The 14,063-nt window shown below is 43.4% G+C and overlaps 3 protein-coding genes across 3 annotated transcripts; 1 reads left to right on the top strand and 2 right to left on the bottom strand.

Annotated features, from left to right (window-relative positions):
* The first annotated feature begins 244 nt into the window (after positions 1–244).
* On the top strand, positions 245–2,340 carry LOC119556982 (testis-expressed protein 10 homolog). The gene has a single exon (XM_037869503.1). The coding sequence runs from the start codon at positions 338–340 to the stop codon at positions 2,249–2,251; it is 1,914 nt and encodes a 637-aa protein (XP_037725431.1). The 5' UTR covers positions 245–337; the 3' UTR covers positions 2,252–2,340.
* LOC119556983 (WD repeat-containing protein 46) lies at positions 2,287–4,340 on the bottom strand. The gene is made up of 2 exons (XM_037869504.1): positions 2,546–4,340; positions 2,287–2,487 (listed from the first exon to the last, which is right to left on the bottom strand). The coding sequence occupies exons 1-2, from the start codon at positions 4,226–4,228 to the stop codon at positions 2,344–2,346; spliced, it is 1,827 nt and encodes a 608-aa protein (XP_037725432.1). The 5' UTR covers positions 4,229–4,340; the 3' UTR covers positions 2,287–2,343.
* Positions 4,341–5,994: 1,654 nt separating this feature from the next.
* LOC119557159 lies at positions 5,995–13,465 on the bottom strand. The gene is made up of 5 exons (XM_037869759.1): positions 12,790–13,465; positions 12,040–12,340; positions 8,293–8,469; positions 7,029–7,173; positions 5,995–6,523 (listed from the first exon to the last, which is right to left on the bottom strand). Exons 1-5 carry the CDS (start codon positions 13,362–13,364, stop codon positions 6,144–6,146), a joined length of 1,578 nt encoding a protein of 525 aa, XP_037725687.1. The 5' UTR covers positions 13,365–13,465; the 3' UTR covers positions 5,995–6,143.
* Positions 13,466–14,063: the final 598 nt, after the last annotated feature.

Genomic DNA, 14,063 nt, shown 5'->3' with positions numbered 1-14,063 from the left:
GTATGTTGTCAAAAAAAATTAATATGAATTTTGTTTGTATTTGGGATCCTAATAAAAATTCTATCAAATAAATATATTTAAAATTAAAGGTTATATAAAACTACGTTGAATTAAAAGAAAAAGTGTTCAATAAAACGTCTTAATAAAAATCCAATTTTAAGAAGTAATAAGTTTGTTTTTTTAAGTGTATTGAAAATTAAATTATTTTTCCGGTATATACTAGATTAGTTTTTTGCCACATATATGGCCACTCTAACTGCCAGCTGTGTTTTAGCGCACATGTTTTGATTATTTTTGATTCGGAAATCCTGCGCCGATCTCCTCCAGAACTGGGAAAATGGGCGGCCACCACAAGAAGAACCTACGGGCGGAGAAGGCCAAGGTGAAGCTGAAGGGCGCCAAGCTGCCCAAGGGCCTCAATGTGACCAAGACGGACTTCAAGGTGCGCAAGATCGAGATTCGGGAGCAACTAAAGGAATCCTCCTACACGGAATTCGGCCAGCGGCAGCTCAATCTCAAGGAGACGCTCTCCCGGCTGAAGCATCACAGCGTCAAGTTCCGCCAGGATGCGCTGCGCAATGTGCGCGACTCCCTGAAGTCCGGCAATGCGGATCATCTTATTGGCCATCTGAACGTGCTGTTCCAGGGCATTGCGGCCGGAGCTTTGGACATGGAGAGCTCGGCGCGACAGGAATCATTCAAGACGCTCGACGTTCTGCTGGAGGCCCTGCAGCCGCAGGCAGTGGCGCCCTTCTTCCATGTCATTGCCACCTATTTGCGCTGCGCCATGACCCACGTGCTGCCCGCCATCCAGGAGGATTCCCTGCTCATGCTCGACGTCCTGCTGCAGCGTGTGCCGCCGGCTCTGTTGGCAGAGCGGAGTGCCAGCGTTATTATCGGCAACTTCATCGACATGATCTCCCGCGCCCGCCACGACAACGAGCGGTCGAATCGTACCCTGACTTTGAACCTGGGTCAGGGCAAGCAGACGACCGTGAAATGGCGCACCAAGGTGCTCATCCGCCTGCAGCAGATCCTCGGCACGCTGGTCAGCTCCAAGAACGCCAAGTCAGCCGTTGCCCGTGTGGTTCACTTCGAGGAGATGCGTCCGCAGTACTACAATGTGCTGTGTCCCACTCCCAAAGACAACCGCGATATATACGCCATCCTCAAGGAACCCAAACTAAGTGCCGAGGGCACACAGCTGCAAACCTACTTGGAGCAGCTGCTGCCGCTCCTCCAGGACAACTGGCTGGAGGTACGTCCGCAGCCACAACAGCCGCTGCTCAGCCAGGATGCGGCGGCCAGTCTGCATGTGGTCATCAGTCTAATGAGCCTGCTCTGGACCCTAGTCGAACAGCACGAAACGGAGCACAACACCAAGGAACTAAGCGATTGGCTGAGGAAGAACTATGCTCAGAAGTTCGTGGTTAACTTTTTGGCCAAGGACGGCAGTCGCTTTCCCTACCAACAGATTCCCTTGGCGGCCAAGAAATCGGCCAAGGACAAGGGAGCAGTAGATGGCGGAGAACTCTGTTTGCCGCAGAACCTAGGCATTGTCCCGCTGACCTGTAAGTTCTTTCCGAACCCCAACGAGAAGCAGGCTCAATTGTATAGGCATTTGGTTTTCTACATGCAACAATGTTTGGAACGCCTGAAATCGATGCCGCCGGAGCAACAGCTCTTAGTAGTGGCTTCCCTGCGCCCACTGCTCCTCGAAAATGCTACATCGCTGCTAAATATCGTGGCGGACCCTTTGACCAGCCTGCTGAGCGTAACCATTGAGGCTTATGTGGGTCAGCGATTCACCACACGCGAAGGCGTGGCCACACGGGTGCTTAATCTGCTCTGCGAGATTGTGGAACGTTCAGATTTGTACAAGCGCTTTGGCGGCGAGGCGAGATTCGCTCCCTTCCTAAGCTATCTGCCGCAGTTGCTGTTGAAGCCAACAGTGGGCGAGGCCACGTTGCGAGCCATGGCCACGCTCTGTCGCCAGCTGAATGGAGTGTTCATGTCCGCTCTAATCCAGTCTGCTCCCGAGGTGATCAGCCACTTGGTTAAGCTGCAGGTCACAGGCGACTCCGAAGACGAAGACAAGTTTGAGAACCAGAAGCGAGTCCTTAATTTGTTCTATTATGCCAGAGAGTCGGATAAAGAGGGACAATTGGAGCGCGCACTTAAGCAGCTGGAGGAACAGGCGGAGAACGGTCGAATTGCTGGTTACCTGAAGGCAGTGTTGGGATTTAATTAGTGTTCCCCGTCCACCGACACACACACTTTGTATAGCTTCTACAAATAGTTTAATGTATACATTATATTCCTCTTGCTTAAGACGAACTATGCTCAGGTCTTCTGTTTCTTGGGGGGCTTGGGTTTGAATCGATCGAGGACGGAGCGCGGTGCCTTGGCCTTGCCCTTGGCACCCTCCTTGGTTGTATGCTGACTGATCACGGTCTTCTTGGCCTCCCTCACTTCGGCAATGAACTCCTGCAGGCGTAATAGTTGTTAGACATGGGTTTTTAGGAAAACTGGACCTCCCACTCACCTTGCGCTTGGCATCCTTGACGATCTGCTTGTTGCGCGCCGCCTTTGCAGTGCCGCCACGACCCTTCATCTTGTGGCGGGACTTCATGTTGATGCGAGGCGCCTTCACATGGAACAGCTTCCTCTTGGCATCGATCTTCTCCTGCAGCGTGGGTGCATCCACGCCAGTGATCTCTAGCGGGTCCAGGGTTATCAGCTCGGGCGGAATCTTCTCGAGCAGGGCGTGCACCTCGTGCTCCCGTCGTTGCTTCGATGTCTCATAAGGATTGTCCTCCAGGGCATCAAAGTTGGGCTCTCCAGAGCCAGGCACTAATAGCGATTGGAAGCCCTTGGCCGTGGCCACGCCGAGCACATCTTCGTACGGACAGAAACGCAGACCATGGACAAAGGCATCGCAGCGCTGACGGAGGTAGGGCAGCCGTGTTCCGTCACCAGACCCACCGACGGAGAGCAGATCCGAATAGGTCTCCAGATAGGTGCCTTGCGAAAGTGCCAGCATGCCGCGCTGCGAGACATCCAGCTCGTTGGCGGCCAGGCGCAGTTGGAAATGAGTCAGCGGCTTGTCCTGGACCAGCATTCTGATGTCCCATACCTTCACAGCCCGATCCAGACCAGCGGTGACCAAATGCTGGCCCTTGGGATCCACAGTCAGTGCTGTCATGGCTGTCGAATGGCACAGCAGCTTGGCCAGCGGCTCACGAACCTTGGGTGACCACATGGACACGACGCCACGTCCGCCGCCAATGCAGAGCACTCCGTTTCGGGGATTGTGGCGCATCATGCGTATATCGCCCAGTCCCGTGTTGAAATTACCCACCAGCTCGCCAATGGAGACATCCAGCCAGGATGCATAGCCCGCATTGTTGCCGGCGGCCAAAAGGAAGTGGTAGGGCAGGAAGTCCAGGCGATTGACCCGGTTCAGGCGCTTGATGCAATGGAGTTCAGTGCCCTTCTTGTCGTAGAAATACACCCAGGTCTTCTGGGCCACGGCGTACATGGTGGGCACATGCAGCCACTGGACGTCCTCGACGCTCTCCATGGCATTGAACTCGCAGTGCAGCCGCTTGGTAACCCAATCGAAGGCGGCCACATGTCCTCGCCGGCCGCCAAGCAGCAAATGCCTGCCGTTCTTGGTGTATCGCATTTGGTAGGGACCGAACTCCATGTTCAGATTGAAATGCTTGGCCGACGACTGGAGGTCCACGTTGTCGGCTATCTGGGACTGTCTGTACTCGGCGGTGGCTTCGCCCTCATCAGCCTCCAGTTGGCCAGCGGTTTCCTGGAGCAGAAGCTCCGTGCGGGCCGCCTGCTCGGTGGCGTACTCGAGGTAGACCTCCTTGCGCGTCTGCTGCTCCTTGAAGTGCCGCGTCTTCACGCCCTTTGGCTGCACTTGCTCGCCACGTGAGTACTTCTGGAGGATCTCCTCGGGAATCGGGTTCTTCTTGGGCTTGGACTCCAGCTCCTTTTGTGTGGGTTTGGCCGGAGCCTTCTGGGGACGCGGTTTCTTGGCCTTATCATTCATTTTGATGAAATCTCCGGTGAAATTCTGTCGGTTTTTGCTCTTTAGTTTTACATATTCCAGGCCGCCGCCGTCGTTCTCCGTTTTTGTGCCCTTTTCCGTCTCAAAGTAGCGTTTGTAGGGCGTCTTGCCCTTTGGGCGCTCTTTTGGCGCTGTTTTGGTCATTTTGGTGGCGCAGCAAGGCGGTATTAGCTTAAAATCTGACTAAAAACAAAACTAATTCAAATTCGACAACAACGTGCACGTGCTGCTTCTTCTTCTTCGCATCAGCTGTTGGCCAGGTGGCGTTAGGCCATTTCGGGTGGTGGGGCCTAGAATACTACGAAAAATACCAAATACTAAAATAACTAAGTCATTGCCCGCGTGGTTTAAAATTGATTTTAAGTCCTATTTTTTATGGGATTTAGATTTTGGTCAAAAGTACTCTTTTTTTTTTAATTTCAGTCGTAGCTTAGCCAAATCAAGGCATACAGCAAAAAGACTGACTGTTTTGAGCAGCTTGCTACAAATGCTATGGATCCCTATCACTTAAAGCAAGATTTATTTTTTCAACAATTTTCGCATTTTTTGGGATTAAGATTTTGGCCAAAAATACTAATTTTTAAGTGGTTTTTCAGTCGTAGTTTAGTCGAATCAAGGCGTACAGCTGAAAGACCGACTGTTTTGAGCAGCTTGTTACCAATGCTAACGATCCCCATCACTTTTAGGAAAACTTATTTTTTGACCAATTTTCGCATATTTTGTAAGGGGTGACATCATGTTTTTTTGCGAAAAATGGCTAAAATCAAACATTTCCAGTTTTGAATGCCAATAAATTGAAAATTAAACTACGAGTCCAACGAGGTATGACATTTCTCATTTGGACCTTTATTTTTGTTAAAACATCCAAAAAACTGATTTTTTTAGGCGGAAAAGGGGGATTGAAATTTTAGTCAAAAATACACATTTTATCTGCGGTTTTTCAATCGTAGTTTATCCAAATCAAGGCGTACAGCAAAAAGACCAACTGTTTTGAGCAGCTTGCTATCAATGCTAACGATCCCTATCACTTTTAGGAAAACTTATTTTTTTACCAATTTTTGCATATTTTGTAAGGGGTTACATCATGTTTTTTTGCGAAAAATGGCTAAAATCAAACATTTCCAGTTTTGAATGCCAATAAATTAGAAATTAAACTACGAGTCCAACGAGGTATGACATTCCTGATTTGGACCTTTATTTTTGTTAAAACATCCAAAAAACTAATTTTTTTATGGCGGAAAAGTGGGATTGAAATTTTAGTCAAAAATACACATTTTATCTGCGGTTTTTCAATTGTAGTTTATCCAAATCAGAAGCGTACAGCAAAAAGACCAACTGTTTTGAGCAGCTTGTTATCAATGCTAACGATCCCCATTACTTTTAGGAAAACTTATTTTTTGACCAATTTTCGCATATTTTGTAAGGGGTTTTTTGCGAAAAATGGCTAAAATCAAACATTTCCAAGTTTGAATGCCAATGGATAGGAAATTAAACTACGAGTCCAACGAGGTATGACATTCCATATTTGGGCCTTAATTTTTGTTATGGCATCCAAAACACTGATTTTTTGTGTCGAAAAAGTGACATTGAGATTTTAGACAAAAATACTCCTTTTATCTGCGGTTTTTCCATCGTAGTTAAGCCAAATCAAGGGGTAAAGCAAAAATACCAAAATTTTTTAACAGCTTGCTATATATGCAAACGATCTCCATCACTTAAAGAAAAAATTTTTTTATCCAATTTTGCATTGTTTTGCATTTTATTTAACTTTACTCACTACAGTTAGAAAAGTAAAAATTTTTTAAAAACAGTAAAATTTGCTTTTATTAATTTGCATTTATTGTAGATTACATATATGTAGATTATTAAATACAACTACAGCGAAAGGACATCAAAACACATTTTGGCCCCCGAACCGCTTGCAAAACGCTTTCAAGATCCTTTCGACCCACCAAGCGTTACGCTACTACGATAATATTGCTAAAGTTAGACCTTATTTTGGTACCACTCGTTAGACGAATCCGTCAGTCTCTGGGAGGCCCCTCTAGTAACCAAGTAGTTAGTAAACTCGGCCATAGGGCAGGGTATTGGGATAGTAGGGCATCAGGAACTTGGCGCCAAAACGAGGCTGCGACTGAGCCGACTCGCTGCTGGATGAGAACATCGAGGTGCAGATCTCGGCCCGATCCCTATGCAACCGGCTGCTGCTGTTCGAGGTGCTCGTCCCGGCGATTCCCAGTCCCAAGCCCAAACTCAAACCGGTTCCATGACGACGATCGCGACGACGCGATCGGATCAGCGAAAAGATGGCCACCACCACGGCCACCAGGAAGATCAGGCCCAGCACGCAGAAGGAGATGGCCAGCTTGGAGATGGACAGGCAGAGGGTTCCCTCGCCGGGCACGGGCTGACCCCTCACATGCGGCGCGTAATCCTCACCTGAAATTGTACATATGTTTACTAAGGCCCATAAAAGGTGTACCCATTTTCACATATCTTTATCTTATATTTCTTTAAAGTATTAGTATATTATAATATTATTTTATTATTGCCTATAAGGATTATGAAAGTTATAAGTTAAACTATAGATATATTTAATATAATATTTAATTTTATCAAGTCAAGTCATCAAATATTATAGTATATTCAATTACGTCAAAGTTTTTAAATCAAATAATTATTTTTATAATGCAAACTATATAACACAAAGCCATTTTTTTATAATAACAGTATAACTTTTTTAATTCGAATTGTTTTTTTTTTATTTTATCAATTAGGAAAGTTTGACTTTAAGATTAAAGTGTTTATAGGTAATTAGTGAAGGAAATTAAAAAATGCTCGAGTTGTAAAGAGCCCCCAACTTGGATGGTACGGCATCCGTGACTGGCACGCATTCCTACACCCCCATCCACCCTCTCATCCGCCCCCAATCCCGCCCACTTACCGCTCATATTGTGGCGCCTGTCGTACCGCAGGCGGTCCACCTCGATTTGGGGAGCTGTCACGGCCAGCGAATTGAACACCTCGATGCGGGCCAGGTGCTGCTCGGCACTCAACGCCGGCGAAGGCGTCTTCTGGCGACAATTTAGCTGGAATCGAAAGGGAACCCGAGAAATGTAGTAACTACACCTAACAAAATTTGATATGTTATGATCATCTTGCAAATATGTGTATTATAATACGTAATTGAACAATGTATATACATATTTTTACAGCGAATTTCAAATATATATCGTCAGTTTAAGTGGAATTTGATAGGATAAATTGACCATTTAAAGAACTTTACATTGATTAAATGTAAAATTTTTTACATAAAGTCATCCCAAATTTTTATACTATGTAAGGATCAGGCATATAGGGATTTCACACACCCTTCGACTTTTAATTATCATATTATGATATGTGACCTTTACTTATCCAAGAGATACAAATAGTGAATCTATATTTTTTATCTGTGCAGTGAAGACACAAACAGTGGAGACAGTGCATCGGGTGGTGCACTGGTGGCTAAGTGGGTATGTGGCTCCACTTGGCTGCATTTCGGTGCAATAACCACATTAATTAGCAGACGCAACAACACGCTACGATGGGCAGCACAAAACAGCAGAAGCGGCGGTGGCAACACTTTCGTTTTCGTTGCAATTAATTGAGATGCATACAAGCGGTGTATTTTGTCGGTACACAGCAAAAAAAGTTAATTCAATGGTTTTAGATTTCCGTTATGACCTCACATCAAGGCTGTCGCACAATAACATTAATTTAAAGTCTAAAAACTGATTGCCAAGCACCGTAAGAATTTTAAAGGTGCACATTTTTAAAATGTTTGACAAAATTCTTGAATGTGGAATCGAACTCGTGTCCTCCATATGTATGTAAGTTTGAGGAAAAGGTCTGTAGGTGTTCAAGTTGGAACATTTTTCCCTGTCATTTGATCAAAAGATTCATGTATGAGCTTTAAAAAAAAGAGGATTTTTTGTAGAAAATATTAAAATAAAATTTTTTCAAAAGCTAAAAAAGTTTGTTTTTTTAAAAAAAGATTTATATTGGGCTTAGAAGCTAGATTAATTATTTTTTTGTTTAAAAAAATGATAGTCTGGCCTGAGTCATTTTTCTTTAATTTCCATAATTTTCTAAAAGTTTAGATGATGCTAGATTTTTTTCCTGTGTAGCTATTGTTACAGTGTGTAGTGCAAGTATGTGGTACTTACAGTCGGACACTTCCCCTTGCAGAGCTGCACGCCACAGCTGACGTGGAGGCGTTCGCGGTCCGGGAACTTGAAGGCGGGAAACGTGGCCGCAAACGTCCGCTCGACCAGGTCTTCCTCGTGCTGCTTGGACCATCCCTCCTCCGCCGGTCGGTGCTGGGTGTGCAGAGCGGGCATTACCTGGCCATGGAATCGGGGGAAATTAGTATATCCATAGCAAGGCATGGTAAACAAGGTTGTTTTTAAGTAGCGAGCATTTTAAGATCTCAAAAGTGGGTTTTTAAAGGTTTTCTTTATGTGCAGATTTTAAGAAAAATATAACCTTAAGGCTACCTTAATAACAAAGTCCTAATTATTATCATTTGAGATGATTTTAATACCAAGGATTTTAAATTTTTTGGATTTTCCACGCCTTACATTTAGAATAGTCTGTTAGTTAGAAGTCTGTCTCAAGAAAAACAGACTTTAAGAACTCCAGGAAAAATGTAAAATTATAGAACCACCTCATGCATTTATTATGTCACATATTGTGTGATAAACTGGGCAAATGAACCTGTCTCCCGTTGTGGTCACTGTCCCTGAACCTGAACTTCAGCTCGAACCCAAAACCCCTAACCAGTTGTGTGCTTTTCATGGTCTTCTTTTATCGCCGGTTATACAATAATTCGGGTTGACAAAACTTAGTGGCTCACACGCCGACATTTCGGTCATTTCCGTTACGTATAAGTAATGTAGTACCGCCAAGAAAACCAAGAAAAGGTGGCAAAGCAAGCGTCATGTGGCCAAGTTCAATGACAACAACACAAGAGTCGCTATAGTATAGTGCATATATAGTGCAAATGGTATGTGGCTTATGATGCATGTGCGATCGCTGGAAACAGATGTATGAAATTACAAGACGCTGCGATTTACATCTCGCCATTGTTGGTGGTAACTGAAACAAAAGCGAGGAAGCAGGGTTACTTGAGCAAATACGAAATTCGTATACCCTCAAGGGTCTAGTAATGTTCAAATGTCCTTTTATAGCTCCAACACTCAAGTTTTTTAAATTTGTCCCTATAATTCCCAATTCACTTATCTTTGTTAACTCAAAATTTGATTTTACAACTATAACTCATATATCTCCAGAGAGGGTATCTAAAAGAAAAACAGTTCCCAGAGCACGTTGGTTAGCTTAGTTTCAATTTACACGCCCAAGCACGTGTTTCCCCATGTGCGGGTGTATGTGAATGCGAAACCTGAGACAATAACGAGAAAAAGCAAATTGTTGCGGAAGTTCAAACGAGTTCACGTGCAAAAAGGTTGTACAAATGCAAATGTATCTGCTGATTGCAGATGAAAAGGCTTCCTTCACGGACCCGATAACCCATTGATTATCAACTCTGCAATCAAATAATCGAAATAATCGCCCGGGTTTTGGAGATCTCAAAAGGATGTGAAATCAATATTTGGGTTAGACATTGAAATCGAGTCATTAGGATCGATAACGATAGCCTTGTGTTCTCCCGTTTAACGGTACCTGCACTGTGGGCCGCATTCTAGAGATTCTACGCCAGAAAGTGGGTCACCATCATTGGCGGCGTTTGCAGACAAAAGACGCGGTTTTTATTTCACTTTTCCTCCACGCTCTGACCCAGAAGTGTTTCTAAACCAAACAAATCAACCTGTGATGGGTGCGCGCATAAATTTGCAATCGCACTGGAGCGGCTTGAAGAAGAAGTAAGGAGCAAAAAAAAAATAAAACAATAAACCAACGCAAAAGAAAATGAAATGTGCTAAAACGGAAGACTTGAACAATAAAACAAACATAAAATGCAAATGCTTTTCTGTGTGTCTTTGGTGTCTCTTGTCTCTTCTCTCCCGTTCCATTCCGTTAAAATAAAACAGAAATTAAGCCGTGTGATTTTTCTAGCGCTGCCCTGACCACCAACAACATCCAATCCAACAACATAAAGAAGTAGCGAAGCGTCAGTTGGAGATTTGTTTGACCCATTTAAGGCCGCTCTGTGAATGAATGACATGTGCACAAAGCTGCGACGGCCGGCGACCAAAATGCAAATGCCTGGCAATGGCATTGCCCACTGTCGCACAGTGGAACCAATGCATGAAAAAATCTAAAAAGAAATATATATATTTGGAGCTTTACAATTAGAAAAAGATGCAGTTTATAATCGAAATGTGGAATACAGATTTGGATTGAAGATTATTTAACTTGCTTTTAGGATTTAAAAATTTAGAATTAAACGACTGTTTTTCTTTTAATTTTTAAAAGTTTTTTCTTGGCAGTATATTAGCATCTTACAAGAAAATGTTGGGTTGGGAGATATTTCATTAAAATGTCTGTAATTTTTAAGATCGTGTAAGATTATATGATTTCTTTAAATAAAACATTATACCAGAGGTAGTACTTGAACTCGTAGCCTTACCTTATTACCTTAGTATTTTAAAAAATGTATAATTCTAGTGCTACAAAAATCCATTTCAGCCAATTGCAACCGAATTTGAAAAGATTTCTTTGGTTATTAAGGTCTCTTTAATTTTACTACTAGATTGTAGTCCAATCCCCAATTAGTGCTTGCCCCACTGTTCTTCGCTTCAGTGGTGCTGATGAAGATTGCCTTGCGGGGAAGAAGGTGAGTCAACCACAACAGGGGCACGTCAAAATGCTAAACGATAAATATTTCTATGTATTTCACTGTTGGCTAATTGTTGTGACCTCCTAATTTACTCAAGAAGAACTGAACTGAAGAATCGGTGAGCCCAGAGAAGAGAACCCAGGGAAGCAAGAACAGTTCGCAGGCGTTTCTTTGCTCATTTTTGTTTTTCCCACTTTAGTTTGCCTAATGGTTTGAGTTTTGCTGAGTTGAGTTGGGCTTAGTTGTTTGGGACTGCTTGGCTGGGCAACGAAAACTGTTCTAACGATGATCGCGTAATTACGGCTAACAGTTTCGGTTTTGCTGCCGTTTGCTTCACATTTAATGTCGGTGCTGTAATAACTGTTACACTTAATGAGGCGCTTTTTTCCTTTTTTTTTTTGGGCGGTAAATATTTTAAATATAGGGGTATTGGTAGGGGTATTGGTATCGGCATCCAATCAATCCGTTTTTGGTATACCATTTTCCGTCTATTAGGTTTTCCCTTTCGTTGCGATTAAGAAATTAGTGGGAAAGAATGGCGCCCAAATGACTTTTGTTTAACATATTCATGTGTCTTTAAAATGCAGTTAAAGATTTCTAAAACGAATCACATAAAAAGTTTAAAGTTATGATGACTTCGAGTGACAGAAATGACGTTTAACTAACTTTCAAAAGTAAAATATGTTTTTAGATTTGCTTGCAACCAAGAATTCTTTTTTAGGTCAACCAAAGATACTTTAAGATGGGAAAATTTCCCAGAAATAATGTATTTATAAATTGAATTGCTCTTTTAAGGAACTCTAGAACGATTTGCTTTTAAAGGCCTAAAAGGAAGTACTTGAAAGTTCTATTAAACTGCTCAGGTATACCCTATGGTACCCTCTAGATGTCGTCTATAAAAATGAAAGTTAAATGCGATCAATCGCAGATCGCCCCACAGCGACGACATCGTGTTTAATTAATGACTTTCCGTTTGTCTCATCGCGTCTAGGTTTGGTTTCTTCTCCGCTTTAACGGTTTAGCGTAGAATGTCGTGCCGCCGGCACCTGTTACGCAAATGACCGATCGATCCATAAGATATATATGTATATATATCTATGGCTGATCCACTCACCTGCTCGTCGATGGGACAGCCACGGGCATCCAACAACTGCTGCGTTGATTCACCCAGTCCGTCGAGGGCCGCACAGTCCACCACCCGCACTCCGATATTCCCGGGAACGATCGCACGTACGGTCAGGGTGGTGGCCACGCCCACCTCCACGGACCCGGTTCCGTTTGGACCACCCAATTCCAACCAGATCCTAACTCGCGGCGTCTCCATGTGATGATGGTGGGTGGTGCTGGTCGGTGGTGCGGATGATACGGAGAGGGCTGGAACAGCAGCCGCTGCCAAGGCCCGCATCCTAGCATTTCTAGAATTGGAAAACAAAATACATAAATTCCAATCTATATAAAATATGTCCGCCAGTTCCAAGGAGACTATCAAAATACCTTAAGCTCTTTAGTTTACTAAAACAAACTTGATTTTCTTCTATTTAAGTTATCTCTTGATAGTTTAATCTTGTTAACTCGTGTTAAATGTATCATCACAAACTTTAAGTTCCAATGCCAATAGTTAAAAATTTAAAACAAATACTGGTAAAACCATATGATATAAGTATCAAAACAATATTTGATTATATGGATAAGCTCATATGGTTTTCATATGGTTTCAATATAATCAAATATCATATATACATATATCATCATATAATAATCATAAGATTATTATTATCAGTTTCATAAAATGTTGTGTTTTAGTCTTCATATAAAAAGTAAATAAATTATTATTAATCGTAATATTGAAAATAAAAAAAATCACCTGTCGTGTCCTTTGTCCTGTCGCAAGACCGGAAGTGCCATACCCATCGCATTGGCCGGAAGTTGGCACTTAACGGCGCTAAGGATGTCGGTGCTCTGCCGCAGTTTCTGCTCCTTTTGTAGCATCACACGAACAGTGTACTCCAGACTACCATCCTCCAGCGGCTCCGCCCGCACTCCACAACCCGAGGTGGGAATGCGTAGATGCAGGAAGGTCGAGTCCTGACCCCTCGCCCGGCACTCCAGCGGAAAGTCCTTGGCATAGAGCAATCCCCGAAACGGTCGACTCAGCTCCAAATGCATTTCAAGCAATTCCCGGCTGCAATTCACCTGCAGCGTCTGGATTTGCATGGAGGAGGAGGAGGAGGAGGTGGTGGCCGTCGTCTCATTAATGGAATTCTCTGGCGTTCTGGTTGCCCAGCCAGCATGACACACAAACTGCGGCAGATGCAACACACCGATAACGATGGCCATAGGCAGCAGCTGGCCGAGATTGAAGACGCCACCACCGCGACGTGGGCATGGGTATGAGAATGGGGATGGGGATGAGGATGCGGCGGCGATGGAGGAGAACATGTTTCCGATTTCCCGTTTTTACCAGGCAATGGCAACGGCAACGGCAAACCAACCGCCCCGGCGATCAAAACCGCAAATGATGCCACTTGTTGCTGCTGTCTTTAGATGTTGCTGCTGTCACTGGATGTCGCTGTTGCTGCTGTTGATGTTGCTGCTGGAACCGCCGACACCTGTTCGTGTGGCCGCGTGGCTAACTCTTAATTGGCCTACTCCGAGTCCAAGTTCGAGAATCTTGTCTGCGAAATGGAAATGCATTAGTTGCCTGGCGACGATTTTGGGTCAGGTATTTAGGGGGTATTGTCTAATTGTTTCGTAGCTCTTAAATTCTTTATAAATGTTACAAGTGTTTGATGTTTTTTACTCTCTACTATAACTGGGCGTTTTACAACTATTAAGTAGAAATAAATAATAATCAAAAGTTATAAAGTGGTTGCAAGAAATTAAGTATTAGTAATTTACCATTTATTTTTAACGCATGATCTTCTTGCTTTTAAAACCCTAGGAAATACCATTAACATTTTAAACAATCCTAGAACTAAACCTAAATTGGTAGTCTTAGGGGCTTAAATAGTAATATAAAACTTTAAAATTCATAAAGAATAATATTTTTAAATTAGTTTAAAAACAAAAATTATTAAGTAAATTAACTTACATAAATAGGTATACGATTTGTGTAGAAGTAAAATAATCTTTCCAAAA

This window comes from Drosophila subpulchrella, chromosome X (genome assembly GCF_014743375.2).
Source record: "Drosophila subpulchrella strain 33 F10 #4 breed RU33 chromosome X, RU_Dsub_v1.1 Primary Assembly, whole genome shotgun sequence".
Lineage (NCBI taxonomy): Eukaryota > Metazoa > Arthropoda > Insecta > Diptera > Drosophilidae > Drosophila > Drosophila subpulchrella.
Note: the sequence above shows the minus strand (reverse complement) of the source record. Positions and strands in the feature narration are given on the sequence as shown.